This window comes from Castor canadensis, chromosome 13 (genome assembly GCF_047511655.1).
Source record: "Castor canadensis chromosome 13, mCasCan1.hap1v2, whole genome shotgun sequence".
Lineage (NCBI taxonomy): Eukaryota > Metazoa > Chordata > Mammalia > Rodentia > Castoridae > Castor > Castor canadensis.
The window spans coordinates 92,307,066-92,326,604 of record NC_133398.1 but is presented as its reverse complement, the minus strand read 5'-3'; the positions used below and the strand labels follow the sequence as shown (position 1 = coordinate 92,326,604).

The 19,539-nt window shown below is 42.5% G+C and overlaps 1 protein-coding gene across 2 annotated transcripts; it reads left to right on the top strand.

Annotated features, from left to right (window-relative positions):
* The first annotated feature begins 1,134 nt into the window (after positions 1-1,134).
* Idnk (IDNK gluconokinase) lies at positions 1,135-18,114 on the top strand. 2 transcript variants are annotated; one of them, XM_074052302.1, is made up of 5 exons: positions 1,135-1,283; positions 4,290-4,320; positions 4,678-4,764; positions 15,626-15,669; positions 17,658-18,114. In XM_074052302.1, the coding sequence occupies exons 1-5, from the start codon at positions 1,234-1,236 to the stop codon at positions 18,007-18,009; spliced, it is 564 nt and encodes a 187-aa protein (XP_073908403.1). In that variant the 5' UTR covers positions 1,135-1,233; the 3' UTR covers positions 18,010-18,114. The 2 variants fall into 2 exon arrangements, with proteins under 2 accessions (XP_073908403.1, XP_020033888.2); XM_020178299.2 differs by having other exon boundaries at positions 1,136-1,283; positions 17,661-18,114.
* The last annotated feature ends 1,425 nt before the right edge of the window (positions 18,115-19,539 follow it).

Sequence of the window (19,539 nt, the reverse complement as noted above, 5' to 3'; positions counted from 1 at the left end):
TCTTCTCCCCAATAGCAGTTGGGTACTTGTCTCAGTGGGGGAATTGTTGGGTCTGGAGACCTAAGGTAGATTAAGTAGCCCATCCCCCCCAAGAGGCCTGCATTCCTGCATCCTGAGAGGGAGTTGTAAACTGCATTTCTGCATCTTAAAGAAAGATAAAGGGTCTGATAGATCTGTTACAGGGCTGATGAGCAAAATGCTCTCAAGATTGTTTCCCCTCCCCCAATAAAGGTGCAAACCAAACCAGTTCACCTGAGAAGGCCCAGGAATCCACGGCCAATGAGAAAAACACACCTAACCCAGAGTTAAAACGTCCATAAAAACCCCAGCCTTCACTTGAGCAGCGAGTTACTGGTTTCCAGGCTCCACTGCACTTCTCTAGCTGTAGCCTTTCCTTTCTCTCTAATAAATCCTACTTTATATACCAGCTTTGGCTCATCATTCAGCTGCCTCACGAGCCAGTTCTCTGGCCTCTGAAGGCAAGGACCCTGGACAACTGCCTGCAACACTTCCACACCAGCATGTAACAAAAGCAGAGCCATACGAGCATTGTATGTACTACTGTAATCAACTCTACATTCTACACTAAAAGGTGTCTGCCACAATTATTGTGACAAAAGGCACACTGCACGACCCAATTTCCTGATACAGCTGCCTCCCTTCCCCGGAGGAGGGTGCATTTTGGGATGTGCAGCCTCCTGTTGTAAGCAGTGTGCTCTTGAAGGACGGAGCATAGGAGGTCAAGAAGACACTTCTCCTTCCTAGGAAACGCCCCACTGCATCTGAAAGGCATCTCCGCCTTCAGGCAATGCACAAAAAGGCTATAAAACCCAAATTCCAACCCTGACCCACGGGGACCACTGGTTTCTGGGTCCCCCTACTTTCCCCATCATGCAGTCTTTCTCTTCTCTACAAATAAAATCTTTCCGACCCTGCTGCTGGAGTCTGCCTGTGCTTTCATTCTCAGAAGGGGCTCAAGAACCCTGAGCACCTGAAATTGCTGCGCGTGTTATCTGTGCATCGCTCTTATTTTATTCATTCTTTTTCCAAGCGAGCCCAGAAGGTGCCTGCATGGAGGAGGTACAGAGAACAGCACAACCCGCAGGAAGGGACTCCAGCAGCGACTCCCGCTGCACTTCCGGCTGCGCGAGGGCGCGCAGGGTGGCGGGGGCGCGGAGAGCGCGCGCCCGGAGCCCTGGGTCGGAAGGAGACCGCGAAGAGCAGGCTGGGACTATGGCCGCGCCCGGCGTGCTACTGGTGATGGGCGTCAGCGGCTCGGGAAAGTAGGTCCTGGAGCCGGGGAGGCCGTGGCTCCCGGGGAGGCAGCCACGTCCCTTCTCTTACACAGGAGGAACCCGGGCGCCGCAACTGCTCTGCCCGCACCCGGAGCCTGCTCCCCGCGCTGCACCCCCAGCGGGAATCGGAAGCCCCTGGTAAAGGGCTGCGGTAACGGGAGCCGCGAGAGGAACCCCGCTCCGAGGGTTAGCCTGAGGCTGCCGGTCACGAAAGTCGGGTTGGGCATCTTGTCACAAGGTAGCAGGTGATCCAGGTCCCAGGCTCTACAGACTTGCCTGGGCAGGCGGGAGTGCTGCTCCCTCCTGGGAGTTGCTGGACTTTTTTGATTAGAGTTTGGAAAGTGAAGTAACCATGTGGTGCGTTGTTTTCCCCTTTCTTAAACTGGAAGGAGGCAGTGTTAATATGGAGGGGTCCTTTCATGAGGACCAGGACGGCGGGATGGGAGTGGGGAGGGGCGGCGGATAAAATCTATGTCCGCAAAGAGTTTACCTTGTAGTGTGACAGACAGAATAAATGAACCGATAAATACACATTGTGTCAGACGGTGACAGATGGTCTCGGGAAAAGTGGAATGGAGTCCTAAACAGGACGGTCAGAGAAGGCGCCTGGGAGGAAGAATGACTAGAAAGTTGGGGAATAAGCCATGGCCATATCGAAGGCAAGGGGAACAGCAAGTTCAAAGACTCTGAGGTTTGGCTTCAAGGACCAACAAGGGAGCCGTTGTGGCTTAATGAGTAGAGAAATGATGGGAATTGAGGTCAGCGAAACAACGCAGGTAAAGAGAAGTGGTCATATATTTGGAGATATTTTGAAGATAGTATCAAAAAGATGTGTTTGTGCACTGGATGTGGAACATGAGGGCAAGAGAGAAGTCAAGGTAGTTGCTGCAGACTGATCTGGGAATATAAGGTGGAACAGGTTTGAAAAATAAATCTTAGGAGCTCAGTGTGGGATGTGGTGAGTTAGATGGGCCTGTCAGTCACCCAAGTGGATGTGTCAAGGGATGTTTGGGTATCCAAGTGAAGTTGAGAAGAAAAGGCTTTATATGTAAATGAGGGCATCACTGGTGTGTGAATATATTTAAAAACATAAGATGTTGATACCACCAAGAGACTGAGTGTAAATATAGAAGAAGTCAGCCAGAGACTGAGCCCTGGGACTCTCCAGTTGTTCAAGGTCAGAGATAAGTCAAATATGCTGAGTGATGAAATGACTGAAAATCAATGTATTTATCCATCAACAGAGTTCTTTGTTGACTTGTGAGTCCCTGTTAGGGTCCTGGGGGTTTTTTAATTAAATTTACTTTGTTTTCAAGAATAATTGTCACAACCTAATGGCTGAAGAGAACATAGTCTTAGAACAGAAAGACTGTTTGTAACTCTTTTACAATGAAACAATGTCCAACAGGTTTACATATTTATTATGTTCTTTGTCTTCCCATCCCCCGCCTGAATAAGAATGATTTCCCTTTTGTTGACTGATATATGTGTCCAGAACAGTACCTAGCACATGGTAGGTGTTCAAAAAATATTTTGCTTGGAAAATTGATGAGTATTTTGAATAGCAGCAGTGTTCCTTTTCTGTATATTTTAACTGTCTTAGTAAAGCCTCTCTCAGCTTTTGGGAGCGCAAGCTTAAACCTTCCTAATTTATTTTGCATCCCTTCCCTCTCCCCCACTGGCTATTTGATTTTTGAAATTACTTTAAAGTTCATGTTAAAAGTAATGTTAATTAAATAAAATATCAAGCAAATAATGCTAGGGATAGCATGCAAAACAGAGGACACAATAAATGAAGATATAGTGTAATTCTGAAAGTGGAGCTTCAATGACTGCTGTTAGAAGTTAACAGCAAGAAAGGATTTCATGCATCATTGTCCCCGACTCCATCCCCACTCAGTGGTGCTGAACTCTTGGCCTTAAGGTGGCTATCCTGGCAACTAGTAGGTGCTCAATAAAGAATGGCTGACTAGCTGGGTGCCAGTGGCTCATGCCTATAATCCTAGCTACCCAGAAGGCTGATATTAGGAGGATCACAGTTTAAAGCCATCCCTGGGCAAATAGCTCCCAAGACCCTATCTCAAAAAAAATCACAAGAAAGGGCTATCACAGTGGCTCAAGTGGTGGAGCGCCTGCTTAACAAGTATAAGTTCCTGAGTTCAAATTCCAGTGTTGCCAAAAAAAGGAATGGCTGAATAATATGTAACTGAGGAGAGCAGTTTGCCCAGGAACCCAGTTATTTACCTGCAGAATGGTGGCAGTGCTCTGAGCTCCCATTTTGTACACAGCGAACATTTTCATTGACCCTTGTCCTGTAAGGGTGTGTCTCTTTAAACTCCAATTGCAGCTTCTGATGCTTTTATGTGGCTAGGGATTAAATCTTTCATCAGACTTCTCCCTCCAACATCCTCAACAGAATTCTATCATTTCATTAATTCAGTATTTTCTCTCAAAAGATAAACATCTATACAATAGGGATGAGAAAACTTTGATCATTGAAGAAAAACAGATTTTTCTTTGGTGGGACTGAGGTTTGAAATCACCTTTGTGCTCGCAAAGCAGGTGCCCTATTACTTGAGCCACACCTCTAGTCCATTTTTCTCTGGTTATTTTGGAGACAGGGTCTCATGAACTGTTTGCCCTAACTGGCCTCAAACTGCCATCCTCTTGATCTCAAACTCTCAGATAGCTAGAACTGCAGGACTGAACCACCGGTACCTGGCAAACCTCAGCATTTTAATGAAATCTGATATTTTACCTTTTGGAAAAGAAATAGTGGTTACTGGCTAATTATGTCTCCACTGACATTCCTAGAGAACAGCAAAGGCCAATCTTGGACTCCAGGGTCAGGGACATAACTGCTTTAGGATCCCATAGGAACTAGCATTTTAATATCGACTGGGGCAGTCATGTTTCCCAGGCATCTTGCAAGGAAGGAAATGCCTCACACGTTGGGCAAGGACAGTAATTGGAACATCTCTTCCTTCTCCACAGATCAACAGTGGGTGCCCAGCTGGCCTCTGAGGTAACCTGTTCTAGTGCCTCCTAATCATGTATCCCATTGTGTTCTTGTCTCATTGCTTCTTCTCTCCCTCCCTTCTGGCATGTAGTGGTTTGTACAGAAACCTCTGCACAGCTTTCAAACCATGGGAACAAGCCGTAATAAAAAGAAAAAGGGCTGCCTCAGCCCAGTGATGGGATTGTGAAATTTCGTTGCAAGGCTCTTCCCTCCCATGTCTGGGTGAGGGGTGGGGGGAGTGACTGGGTTGTTCAGGGAAGAGGGTGGTGGTATTGTTTTCACACTTGCCCAGTAGTAGCTCCCTGGTTGCTGTCACTTGGACCATACTGCCTGCCACACATATTCTTCCCTTTGTTCTTAAAGCTAGGATGGAAATTTTATGATGCAGATGACTATCACCCGGAGGAAAATCGCAGGAAGATGGGAAGAGGGATACCGCTGAATGACCAGGTAAGGGTGGTTGTCTGTGTCTAATACATGTGTGGCACTTGGGTGATGCAGGTTGAGATCTCTGAGACCCTGAGTCATGGGATGCGCCCAGTACAGGTGCTCCAGAGAGTCAGCCACACGGTGGGTCCCCTCGCCTCCCTTAGCTTGGGTCCTAAACTTCTCTGTGAACTCAGTCCCAGGAGCAGTGTCACCCTCTGCCCCAGGGTGACAGAACCTGCCACACCTTGAACTCAGGGTCTGTCTGTCAGTTAAGCCTCACCCCAGCACTCAGCAGCAGGATTTCAATCTGCAGAGTGTAATCCCTGAAGGGTAGAGGCTCCCTTATGCCTCACACACAGGGAAGTTCACCTTCTCCCAGGTCCTGTCAGTCTTCCACTGTCACCATTCTCTACCCAAAGCCACAGTGATCTTGCACATTAAATTGTGGCATGTCACCCCTGCCTAAGCCCCTTTAGAGACTGATCTCAAGGTCAAAGCCAAACATTCCTAAACACATCCTCTGGCCTCCACACAGTCTCCAGCCTCTTCTAGGTGTTGTACACGTCCACCTACCTCTGACTTCCCCGACCCCTCTCAGTCCTCCTGCGGCCATGCTTCTCCTACAGGCCTTTTGGATCCACTGTCCCTCAGCAGTGAACTCTGCTCATCCTTCAGATCACAGCCCTGTGCCACTTTATTTTTATTTTTTTTTTTCATTTTTCTTTTATTATTCATATGTGCATACAAGGCTTGGTTCATTTCTCCCACCTGCCCCCACCCCCTCCCTTACCACCCACTCCGCCCCCTCCCACTCCCCCCCTCAATACCCAGCAGAAACTATTTTGCCCTTATCTCTAATTTTGTTGTAGAGAGAGTATAAGCAATAATAGGAAGGAACAAGGGGTTTTGCTGGTTGAGATAAGGATAGCTATACAGGGCATTGACTCACATTGATTTCCTGTGCATGGGTGTTACCTTCTAGGTTAATTCTTTTTGATCTAACCTTTTCTCTAGTACCTGTTCCCCTTTTCCTATTGGCCTCAGTTGCTTTAAGGTATCTGCTTTAGTTTCTCTGCGTTAAGGGCAACAAATGCTAGCTAGTTTTTTAGGTGTCTTACCTATCCTCACCCCTCCCTTGTGTGCTCTCACTTTTATCATGTGCTCATACTCCAATCCCCTTGTTGTGTTTGCCCTTGATCTAATGTCCACATATGAGGGAGAACATACGATTTTTGGTTTTTTGAGCCAGGCTAACCTCACTCAGAATGATGTTCTCCAATTCCATCCATTTACCAGCAAATGATAACATTTCGTTCTTCTTCATGGCTGCATAAAATTCCATTGTGTATAGATACCACATTTTCTTAATCCATTCGTCAGTGCTGGGGCATCTTGGCTGTTTCCATAACTTGGCTATTGTGAATAGTGCCGCAATAAACATGGATGTGCAGGTGCCTCTGGAGTAACAGTCTTTTGGGTATATCCCCAAGAGTGGTATTACTGGATCAAATGGTAGATCGATGTCTAGCTTTTTAAGTAGCCTCCAGATTTTTTTCCAGAGTGGTTGTACTAGTCTACATTCCCACCAACAGTGTAAGAGGGTTCCTTTTTCCCTGCATCCTCACCAACACCTGTTGTTGGTGGTGTTGCTGATGATGGCTATTCTAACAGGGGTGAGGAGGAATCTTAGTGTGGTTTTAATTTGCATTTCCTTTTTTGCTAGAGATGGTGAGCATTTTTTCATGTGTTTTCTGGCCATTTGAATTTCTTCTTTTGAGAAAGTTCTGTTTAGTTCACATGCCCATTTCTTTATTGGTTCATTAGTTTTGGGAGAATTTAGTTTTTTAAGTTCCCTGTATATTCTGGTTATCAGTCCTTTGTCTGATGTATAGTTGGCAAATATTTTCTCCCACTCTGTGGGTGTTCTCTTCAGTTTAGAGACCATTTCTTTTGATGAACAGAAGCTTTTTAGTCTTATGAGGTCCCATTTATCTATGCTATCTCTTAGTTGCTGTGCTGCTGGGGTTTCATTGAGAAAGTTCTTACCTATACCTACTAACTCCAGAGTATTTCCTACTCTTTCTTGTATCAACTTAAGAGTTTGGGGTCTGATATTAAGATCCTTGATCCATTTTGAGTTAATCTTGGTATAGGGTGATATACATGGATCTAGTTTCAGTTTTTTGCAGACTGCTAACCAGTTTTCCCAGCAGTTTTTGTTGAAGAGGCTGCTATTTCTCCATCGTATATTTTTAGCTCCTTTGTCAAAGATAAGTTGCTCATAGTTGTGTGGCTTCATATCTGGATCCTCTATTCTGTTCCACTGGTCTTCATGTCTGTTTTTGTGCCAGTACCATGCTGTTTTTATTGTTATTGCTTTGTAATATAGTTTGAAGTCAGGTATTGTGATACCTCCTGCATTGTTCTTTTGACTGAGTATTGCCTTGGCTATTCGTGGCCTCTTGTGTTTCCATATAAATTTCACAGTAGATTTTTCAATCTCTTTAATGAATGTCATTGGAATTTTGATGGGAATTGCATTAAACATGTAGATTACTTTGGGGAGTATCGACATTTTTACTATGTTGATTCTACCAATCCATGAGCATGGGAGATCTCTCCACTTTCTATAGTCTTCCTCAATCTCTTTCTTCAGAAGTGTATAGTTTTCCTTGTAGAGGTCTTTCACATCTTTTGTTAGGTTTACACCTAGGTATTTGATTTTTTTTGAGGCTATTGTAAATGGAATTGTTTTCATACATTCTTTTTCCGTTTGCTCATTGTTAGTGTATAGAAATGCTAATGATTTTTCTATGTTGATTTTATATCCTGCTACCTTGCTGTAGCTATTGATGATGTCTAGAAGCTTCTGAGTAGAGTTTTTTGGGTCTTTAAGGTATAGGGTCATGTCGTCTGCAAATAGGGATATTTTGACAGTTTCTTTATCTATTTGTATTCCTTTTATTCCCTCTTCTTGCCTAATTGCTCTGGCTAGGAATTCCAGTACTATGTTGAATAGGAGTGGAGATAGTGGGCATCCTTGTCTGGTTCCTGATTTTAGAGGGAATGGTTTTAATTTTTCTCCGTTAAGTATAATGCTGGCTGTAGGTTTGTCATATATAGCTTTTATAATGTTGAGGAACTTTCCTTCTATTCCTAGTTTTCTTAGAGCTTTTATCATGAAATGATGTTGGATCTTATCAAAGGCTTTTTCTGCATCTATTGAGATGATCAAGTGGTTTTTGTCTTTGCTTCTGTTAATGTGGTTTATTACGTTTATTGATTTTCGTATGTTGAACCACCCCTGCATCCCTGGGATGAAGCCTACCTGGTCGTGGTGAATAATCTTTTTGATGTGTTGCTGAATTCGGTTTGCCATTATTTTGTTGAGGATTTTTGCATCAATGTTCATTAAGGAGATTGGCCTATAGTTCTCCTTTTTGGAGGTGTCTTTGCCTGGTTTTGGAATAAGTGTAATACTGGCTTCATAAAATGTGTTTGGCAATTTTCCTTCCCTTTCTATTTCATGGAACAGTTTAAGGAGGGTTGGTATCAGTTCTTCTTTAAAGGTCTGATAGAATTCAGCAGAGAATCCATCTGGTCCTGGACTTTTCTTTTTCGGGAGACTCTTGATTGCTGCTTCAATTTCATTTTGTGTTATAGATCTATTCAGGTGATTAATTTCCTCTTGGTTCAGTTTTGGATGATCATATGTATCTAGAAATCTGTCCATTTCTTTTAGATTTTCAAATTTATTTGAATTTAGGTTCTCAAAGTAGTCTCTAATGATTTCCTGGACTTTCATGGTGTTTGTTGTTATCTCCCCTTTTGCATTCCTAATTCTACTAATTTGGGTTTTTTCTCTCCTCATTTTAGTCAGGTTTGCCAGGGGTCTATCGATCTTGTTTATTTTTTCAAAGAACCAACTTTTTGTTTCATTAATTCTTTGTATGTTTTTTTTGGTTTCTATTTCATTGATTTCAGCTCTTATTTTTATTATTTCTCTCCTTCTATTTGTTTTGGGATTTGCTTGTTCTTGTTTTTCTAGGAGTTTGAGATGTATCATTAGGTCATTGATTTGGGATCTTTCAATCTTTTTAATATATGCACTCATGGCTATAAACTTTCCTCTCAAGACTGCCTTAGCTGTGTCCCATAGGTTCCGGTAGGTTGTGTTTTCATTTTCATTGAGTTCCAGGAACTTTTTAATTTCCTCTTTTATTGCATCGATGATCCACTCTTCATTAAGTAATGAGTTATTTAGTTTCCAGCTGTTTGCATGTTTTTTGTCTTTACTTTTGTTGTTGAGTTCTACTTTTACTGCATTGTGGTCAGATAGTATGCACGGTATTATTTCTGTTTTCTTATATTTGCTGAGGCTTGCTTTGTGCCCTAGGATATGATCTATTTTGGAGAAGGTTCCATGGGCTGCTGAGAAGAATGTATATTGTGTAGAGGTTGGATGAAATGTTCTGTAGACATCTACTAGGTCCACTTGCTCTATTGCATATTTTAGATCTTGGATTTCTTTATTGAGTTTTTGTTTGGATGACCTATCTATTGATGATAATGGAGTGTTAAAGTCTCCCACAACCACTGTGTTGGCGTTTATATATGCTTTTAGGTCTTTCAGGGTATGTTTGATGAAATTGGGTGCGTTGACATTGGGTGTGTACAGATTGATGATTATTATTTCCTTTTGGTCTATTTCCCCTTTTATTAGTATGGAATGTCCTTCTTTATCTTGTTTAATCAATGTAGGTTTGAAATCTACTTTGTCAGAGATAAGTATTGCTACTCCTGCTTGTTTTCGGGGGCCATTGGCTTGGTAAATCTTCTTCCAGCCTTTCATCCTAAGCATATGCTTATTTCTGTCGGTGAGATGAGTCTCCTGTAAGCAACAAATTGTTGGATCTTCTTTTTTAATCCATTTTGTCAAATGGTGTCTTTTGATGGGTGAATTAAGTCCATTAACATTAAGCATTAGTACTGATAGGTATGTGGTGATTCCTGCCATTTAGTTATCTTAGTTGTTTGAAGGTTTGATTGTGTGTACCTAACCTGATGTTACTCTCTACTGTCTTGCTTTTTCTTATCCTGTGGTTTGGTACTGCCTGCCTTTTCATGGTTAAGTTGGGTGTCACTTTCTGTGTGCAGGATCCCTTGCAGAATCTTTTGTAATGGTGGCTTTGTGGTCACATATTGTTTTAGTTTCTGCTTATCATGGAAGACTTTTATTGCTCCATCTATTTTGAATGATAGCTTTGCTGGGTAGAGTATCCTGGGGTTGAAGTTATTTTCATTCAGTGTCCAGAAGTTCTCACCCCACGCTCTTCTTGCTTTTAATGTTTCTGTTGAGAAGTCTGCTGTGATTTTGATGGGTTTACCTTTGTATGTTACTTGTTTTTTTCTCTCTTACAGCCTTCAATATTCTGTCCTTAGTTTCTGAACTTGTTGTTTTAATGATGATATGTTGTGGGGTAGTTCTATTTTGATCTGGTCTGTTTGGTGTCCTCGAGGTCTCTTGCATTTGTATGGGAATATCTTTCTCTAGATTTGGGAAATTTTTTGTTATTATTTTGTTGAATATATTACACATTCCCTTCGCTTGCACCTCTTCTCCTTCTTCAATGCCCATGATTCTCAAGTTTGGTCTTTTGATGGAGTCAGTGAGTTCTTGCATTTTCTTTTCACAGGTCTTGAGTTGTTTAATTAATAGTTCTTCGGTTTTTTCTTTAATTACCATTTCATCTTCAAGTTCTGAGATTCTGTCTTCTGTTTGTTCTATTCTGCTGGATTGGCCTTCCGTTTTGTTTTGCAGTTCTGTTTCGTTCTTTTTTCTGAGGTTTTCCATATCCTTGCAGTTTTCTTCTTTATTGTTGTCTATTTTTGTCCTGAGTTCATTTATCCATTTATTCATTGTGTTCTCTCTTTCACTTTGGTGTTTATACAGTGCTTCTATGGTTTCCTTTATTTCTTCTTTTGCTTTTTCAAATTCTCTATTTTTATTGTCTTGGAATTTCTTGAGTGTCTCCTGTACATTTTGGTTGACCCTATCCAGTATCATCTCTATAAAATTCTCATTGAGTACTTGTAGTATGTCTTCTTTTAAATTATTCTTGTGTGCTTCATTGGGTCCTTTGGCATAGTTTATCTTCATTTTGTTGGAGTCTGGATCTGAGTTTCTGTTCTCTTCATTCCCCTCTGGTTCCTGTACTAATTTTTTGCTGTGGGGAAACTGGTTTCCCTGTTTTTTCTGTCTTCCCATCATTGTCCTTGGTGTTGTTACTGTCCCTGTACTGTGTGTAATTAAGTATTTTCTAGCTTGTAATAATAACAATGGTAATATTGAGAATGGAAGAGTGAGCTGAGATGGAAAGCAAGAAGTTAAAGAAAAGGGGAAAACAAATATACAGACAAGAGGGAGAAAGCAGAACAAGGTATCAGACAAGAGTTTCAAAGGTATAAACAGGGAGTGTTAGTGTACTAATCGACAGTAAGCTGAACAGACAATAGAGAGACAGAGAGAGGATTGAAAATCAAAGATAAAAAAAAATAAAAAATAAGTAAATGAAAGTAATATCTATATATAAAAATGAATTAAAATAAAATGGAAAATAGAAAATTAAAAAAAAACAAAAAAACAAAAAACTTCCAAGTTTATATGCAATGCAGTTTCAGTTTTAATAATTTGGATGTCCGTCTCAATCTCCAGTCCTGGAGTTGGTGCCTCAGATGTTGTTCTGTAGTTGTCTCATCAAAGGGGATGCATAAAGTAGAACAAAACTGCACACAAACACACACACACACACACACACACACACACACACGAAAAAAAAAAAAAGCCCCACCAAGTGTCCCCAGTTCAAATGCAATACAGTTTCAGTAAGTTTTTCAGCTTGCAGGTGTAATTCGGTTGTTCTCTCATCAAAGGTAGGGAGAAAAAGAAAAAAAAGCGTCTGGAGGCAGTACTGAGAGTGGTATCTGCAACTGTGGCTTGCCTGCCTGCTGCTCTCAGCCTGTAGCTGGCGGCGTTATTTTTGCAGATCTCTGGGGTGAGCTAGCACTCACCTGGTCCCACAGGCTTTGTTTGCTCAGAGTTCTCCTGCGCGGGAGCCTCTGCTACAGGCTTTCCCCTTCCCAAGCACTGGGAAAGGTGACACTGCCCCCGCGTTGTCAGGCCTGTGTGTTTATTTACAGTTCAGGTGGGAAGTGGGTCTTCCCTCCTCTCCTGTGGAATTTTTCTCCCTTCCCCACTCTCACAAGCTTCCCCGCTCCTGGTTGCTGGGCACGCCCCGCTCCTGCCAGAGCCTCTCCGGCCTGCCCGGCTTGTTTATTTACAGTCCCAGGAAGGATTCCCTTCCCCCAATCTTCAGCGCTCAGGGCGCCCCACCCTTTTTCCAGTGTGTCTTAACTGTTCTTATTGCTTATTACTCAGTTTCTCTTTTTTTTTTTTTCCCGGGTGGAGGTCAGTCTGTCCAGGGGGCTATGCTGCTCTGGCCCAGGCTTATCTGTGGGAGTACCGTGGTACCGCGAAGCTCACCTGGTCCGCGTCTTCCCAAGCCATATGGGCGCCAGCCACTGGCGGCCCCGGGGGCCCTCCTCGTTTCTCCATTTAACGTGAAGTGGAGATTCTCTGCACCAGCAAGTGTAGTCTACAACCCATCGTCTGAGCTTTCCTTACACACCTCAACTATGCTGCTTCACTGAGGTCCCTCCTCCAGACCACGTGGAAATATTCCCAGTAGTTGCAGAACTTGGGAAGCAGATTAAGGAAGGTCTGAGATTGAGATCAGCCTGGGCTGGATAGCCAATTCAAGGTCAGTCTGAACTACATAGGGAGGTTAAGATGCCTGGAGTCAGCTCAAGAGCCTCCCACCTGCAGACCCCAGCAATTCAGGCCCCTGTGCCGCTTTAGAAGGGAAGCCCTCCCTGCTACCTCCCTAAAACTTCCATGATGAGCTCTCATAGCACCAGCACTGTTGTCCTTGTTCCAGTTAGGGACAGTTGGCACTCAGCTATTGATGGTGTGAGAATTTAGTTAATATTTGTCTCTTCAGCTAGACTTTACCCTCGAAAGGGCAGGTGTTGTTAACCATTGTAGCCCCTGGATACACAAAATATGTGTGGCATGTTTGTGAGCAAATGAATGAACGAATGGATCTTACTGTCCTACATGTAGGCCCAACAGGTCACTTCCCAGAGTGTCCCCTTCAAACCAAAGTCACAAACTGGATTTGCTGATGTAACTGGCTGGAACTCAAGAGAGACTGGGAGGGCAAGGCTGAGGGCCAGGTCCACAGAGCAGCCAGGGCACACAGGCGTCTGAACCAAATGTGTTCAAAGGGCAGCCATGAGTGGAACTGGCCAAAGACCAACACTTGTTTTCACTTTCAGTGGCCCCAGCTCACCCTGCAGTTGTGCTTTCCCTGGCTCATCTTGCCTTTGCTGTGCCATTTGTTCACAAGTGATGCTTGTTGAGTGGGTAGTCTGAGTGGGGTGGGTAGAATTCAGAAGAAGAATTTATGTAGGGGGAGAGGGGAGAAATGATTGGTTACTGGAAGAAACACATGTTATAGTAGTTTCCCCTAGGCATGGGGAATATGCTACAAGAACCCCCAGGGGATGCCTGAAACTGAAGATAGTACCAAAGCCTATTATCCTGTTTTCCTATGCATATTTTCTACATTAAAGTTTTATAAATTAGGCACAAGAAGAGATCAGCAACAAAACCTAAAAATAAAACAGAACAATTATAGCAATATACTATAAATAAGTTATTTAGAACTTACACCTTGCTTGGAGACCAAGCACAGTGGTTCATACCTATAATATTAACTATTCAGGAGTTGGAGATCAGGTGGCCAGCCCGGGCAGAAAGTTAGCAAGAATCAGTAAGTTGGGCATGGTGGAATGCCTCTCTAATACCAGCTACACTGGAGGCATAAGATAGAAGGATCCTGGGCTGGGGCTACTTCCAGGCAAGAATGTGCAATCTTATCTGAAAAATAACTAAAGCAAAAAAGGGCTGGCAGTGTGGCTCAAGTGGTTGAGTGACTGCTTAGCAAGCACAAGGCCCTAGTCAAATTCATTCATTAATTTTTAAAAATCCCTCTCTTGAAAACACATAAAAAACCAAAATGAATAAGGATATAGAAGAGTTGAACAAATGCATCAGGCTTGACTAATCAATGACTAGTAATAAATATTCTTTTCAAATAAATATGGGACAATTATAAAATGACTATATGCTGCACCCGTAAAGGATATTGGCACAAATTCCAATCACATTTTTTTACCATAATAGAATTGAATTACAAGTTAATAATAAAAATTTCCAAAAATCACTGAAAACACTGGGGACTCAAAATAAATAAAATTGAAAAATAAAAAATAAGTAATCATATAATTTTCAAGTTAAACATAATGGAAATTATAAAATGTTAAGAAATGTACAACAAAAGTACTATCAATCAAAACTTATAGGGTGCAATTCAGACATTACTTAGGGAACTTAGGTCCTCTCAATACAGTTTTAGAAAATAATGAAAAGTAACAAGCTATGTGTTCAAGTAGAAGAAAATAAATGAAAAAAGTGTAGGAGTGCTAGTGAACAAACTGTAGGTGATGAACAGGGCTATTTGAAAAGATGATAAAAATAAAGCCAGCCACCGGTGGCTCATGCCTGTAATCCTAGCTGTTCAGGAAGCAGAGATCAGAATTGTGCTTCAAAGCCAGACTGGGCAAATAGTTCTGTGAGGCCCTATCTCGAAAAAGTCATCACAAAAAAGGGTTGGTGGAGTGGCTCAGGGTGTAAGCCCTGAGTTTAAGCCCCAGTAGCACAAAAAAAAAAAGACAAGTGTTTGCAAGACTAATCAACAGGAAGGAAAAGCACTTGACATTGAGAATGAAGAGAACGTGAATGACCTGCCAGTGTATTTGAACTCAGACAAAACCAGACAGTTTCATACAGTCCACTGTGGGGAAGAGGGCTTAGATGGCAGTGACCTGGTGACAGAGACACTGTCGGGGACACATGGTGCTTCCTCTTACCCCTAAATGAGAACATAACCTGCTGTTACTGCATTTGGTCTAAGAATCAGAAGATCTGTGTAATAATAAAAGCATGGGTTTTGTTTCTTCCTTCGAAGTAATAATGAAGGTGATAAAGTGACCCTGCCTTGGGCAGTGTGTGAACTGAGCTGTGACCTGTGTCGGAGGCTCTGGAGCCAGGACACTGGACTGAAGTGGGCTGAATCTGCCCCTGCCCTGTGACCACCTGGCTTTTGCCACATCCCGAGTCCTTAACCACAGAAGAGTGTGGAGTAGGAGGGGAGGCAAGTGGAGAGGAGGGGCTCAGGTTACTAAATCTGGATGAAGAATAGAAAACCCCAATACACATTAAGAAACAATCTGTAATCAGATATTACCATTCATTTTTCAATGCACTATGGCCAGTAATCAGAATTTAACCCAGGAAGGAGAACACATCTCAGACACTACTGCAAGCTATGTAAACTTCTCAGCCTTCTCTTTAGGAAAACTACAAAGTTCTCAGTGCATTTATCTGAGGGAAGTTTTGTTTGGAGGGTTTGAATATGACCAGAGTCAAAGCTGACAGATTATGGCGAATCCCCTCCTCATTTTAGATCAGAGGTGTCTACAGAATATATGCAATGCAGTAACAGATATGTAAACATTAGAAAAAGAACTACTGACACCCAAACCAAGAAACTGCCCCTTCCCACCGACATAGCCTGTGCATTGCCTGCTTATTAGAACCACCAAGATCTCTGGACCCCAATGTTTGTGAACATGATATAACTATATTTCTGTACAAACAGTACCTGGCAAAGTCACTTTGAGTCTGCTTTAATTTTAGGACAGGATTCCATGGCTCTGCAACTTGCATGACATTTTACTAAGGTAAGAATCCATCAGGCCTTGGCATAAGCCAATGAGTTAAAAAAATTCCACCAGAAAGGATAAGGGAAGAAAATTTACTCTTGCAATCACCACTGACTGGTGATAAAGGATCTCAGAAATAGAATGCACTTCTGTCAAGTAACCAACACTGGTTTCTGCCAGTACAGACAGCGTGGAGTTTATTTGGGCTGGGGAGACAAAGATTCTATCAGTCTTTTGAGTTCAGGGTCTTGAGCTTGCTAGACAGGCACTCTACTGCTTGAGCCATGCCTCCAGCTCCTTTTGCTCTAGCTGTTGTGGAGATATGGTCTCACTTTTTGCCCAGGTCAACCTAGGCAGTCCTCCTATTTTAAGCTTCTTGCCTAGCTGGGATGACAGGTATGAACCACCATGCCCAGCTTTCTACTATTGACATAGGGTCTTGCTAACTTTTTTGCCTGGGCTGGCCTGGAACCACAATCCTCCCAACCTCAACTGTCCATGTAGCTTGGAATGACAGGTGTGAGCCACCACGCCCATAGCTGGGAATCTTGATCAACTACTTGGTTTTCATAAATGTGTTTCTTCATCTGTAAATTGGGAATAAATGTAGTGGGAACTACAATACAGAGTATTGTGAGAAAATAAAAGTGCATGGCCTACACTTAAAACAATGACTAATATTCATTAAGCTTAACTAATATCCAAAAATGTTAACTGAGGGCTTGGGATGTGGCTCAGTGCTAGAGAGCCTGCCTCGTACACACGAGGTCCTAGGTTCAATCCCCAGGACCACAATTAAAGGAAAAACAATACACCAAAACATGATAACCTGTACCATCTCATTTATGACCTGTCTTACTCATCACTTTTTCTCCCTCTACTTCAGGCTGTGACAACCAGCAAGGCCTGGAACCAATAGGTGTTTGGCCACCAGGATTGGAGCCTGCATTGTTCAGCTCTGTGGCATACCTTTGAACTAACAGGGACCCTCCACCCACCTTGGGTCCAGCCCCATCCTGGTTGGGACTCAGAAAAGGCAGGGCATGGGTTATAAATCTTTCTTTTTAACATAAAGTCATATTGTATCAAACATAACTATGAAAGCCATATGGAGTTAGTTCTACTTTAAAATTCAGTCTGCTCTTTTACACCCTATAGATATGGTGGCAGCCCTGACTTAGAATTTTTATTTAGGGGCTTCAAGTTTCTCAGGTTTCAGGGTTTGATTACTCTTGCCCAAATGGGTCCCTGACACAACAGACTTATCTGAGTCTCTATACTATAACACTGACCAGTTCGTGGAAATAGGTGAGGATCCCTCGAGGTCACAGTGTAGACCTCCAGACCCAGAATAAAGCAAGCTCTCCCATTAGCCTTCGGCCAGAGGGAAAGCTCAGTGTGTAATTTGTTTCTGGTGGTAACACTCCATCCACTGAGTCCCAGTGTATCCTGGCATTAAGGTCAAAGGAAGGCTTCTTCAGAACACTAAGTTCTGAAGAGAACTTTCTACTCAGGCAAGCATTTACCCTCCACCTCTTAAAGAGTCCCTTATGCACTACAGAGCCACTCACTGCAGTGATGTGGACACTGTGGCTCACTCTTGTGTGGTCTCTGGCCACAGGGTTTTCCCCATTCTGGTGCTGAATCATGCTGCCTCAGGTTTTCTCCCCTGGTGCATCCCTGGAAACTTTGCATACCCTTCTCACCTTGCCCACTCAGGAACCATGCTCTCTTCTCTTTGCTTTCTCTAGTTCTGTAATGGCAACTCCTCCAGCCATGCCCACCATGCTGCAGAGTGGGAATGGAGAGAAGCCAGCTGTAGAATGCAGCTTTCACTAGTGAAAGTTTTAACTGAAAGCTGGGAGTGTCTGATGCTTAATCTCCATTTTCATTTTAACACTTTCCATTGGGAGAGAAGTAGGACTGGAGTTCTCCACCTAGAATTGCACTGATTACTTTAAATGTTTTCATTTCGAAGACCCCATCTCTCCTTTTTTCTTTTTAAGCAGAGATGTATCCTCAGGGCAGCACGTGGTTTTAGCTTGTTCAGCCCTGAAGAAGATATATAGAGACATCCTGCTACGAGGAAAGGATAGTGCACCTCTGTGCCATGGGGAAGCAGGAAAGGAAGAGCTGGCTGAGATGCCGCTTTTGGTGATCCATCTGAGCGGGTCGTTTGAGGTCATCTCTGGACGCTTACTCCAAAGGAAAGGACATTTTATGCCCCCTGAGCTATTGCAGTCACAGTTTGATACTCTGGAGCCCCCATCAGCTCCAGAAAACTTCATCCAAATCAGTGTGGACAAAAAGCTTCCAGAGATCATTGCTACAGTCATGGAAACTCTGCAGATGAAATGAGAATTGTTTCATATCTGTGGTCCAAACTGAATCAGAAGTTTATTCCAGTCTCCTTGTCCATTCTGTATTCTAAATCCTTCAAGTAAACAAACTGCAGCATGTTCAGGTAGACTTGTTTGCTTTTATTTTAAGTAGTTCATGATGTCCTTGGCATCATGTGCTGGTAAGTCAGGAGAAAAGGGAAGCAAGCGGCTTGGAAAGTTAAGCTTAAATTGAAATTTAAATCCATCTGGGATGCAGTCAGATAATCACAGATACTTCTGTAGCCAATTCTAGAAATTACCTTTTTAAAGGACATTCTCACTCATATCTGTATTTATCCAAATAAATGACATCCCATGGAAATCGGTCTCCAGAGCAGAAACCTATTCACAATTAGTCACCCACCAGTAAGTCACTTCACCCAGCACACGGCCTAATCCTTGTCTTTACGCAGTGGCTCTTAAGCTGAGGTGTCAAAAGGCAAAGGTTCTGCCAGGTTTGTTCAATTCTTCAAACAGCCTAATCAAATATATTTACCAGCAGCAAGAGCAAGTTTCTTGCCTTTTGGCTAAAATTATGTCATCTCTAAAGTAGTGACTGTCTTTGCTGAGCAGCTAGCCATACGTCATATCTATGTGTATTGTTTAAACATAACTGCTACTTAAAAGGTAACATTTGGTCAAAATCTTCTATGGCAGTAAAAGATCATTTTGGTGGAATGACAATTACATTAAAACAAGTCTGTTTTTCAAGTAAATTCCTATTCCAAATGTCTTTGAATTTGCAGAGTAGTAGAGCTGGTAATGGACCTCATTGACCAGCCTAAAGAAGTGTGATTTTCAGTTTCAGTGCTTTCAGGCACTAAATGCTTAAATACACACAAAAGGGTCTTCCTTACATTGCCACCTCTGGCCAATCCGTGGCATGAAAGACATCTATTTTGTGTAAGTGTCTTTGCCCCTGGTCAGCACTTGCTTATCTCCCTTTCCAACAAAGATGTAGTGACCCCTGGTGGATGCACAGTCCCCCAATGATTTAAAGTAGTGGCATACCAGTTTCCTTCAAGATAGAGGGCTGGGTCAGTCAGAATACTTCTAGCATGTGTGAGGCATAGGTTCTATTCCTATTCCTAGCAGTGAAATAAATATAAATAAATACAGTACAGTCATCCCTCTATACCTGCAGGAGGATTGGTTTCAGGACCCAATCTGAGGATGTTCAAGTACTTTACACAGAATGATGTAGAGCTGGGGGTATAGGTCAGGGGTAGAGTACTTGCCTAGTATGCACAAGGTCCTGGGTTTGATTCCCAGTACTGGAAAAATGAATGACATAAAATGATTATTTGCATATAACCGATCTATAGACCTCCTCCCATATACTTAAATAACATGTAATATAGAGCAGATATTATATAAATAGGTGTTCTATTGTATTTAGGGATATTGACAAGGAAAAAAGTGTACATGTTCATAAAATACAAATACTGTTTTTTTTTTTAGTTTTTTTCAGAGGCTGGTTGAAACCATAGATGCAGAACCCATGGAT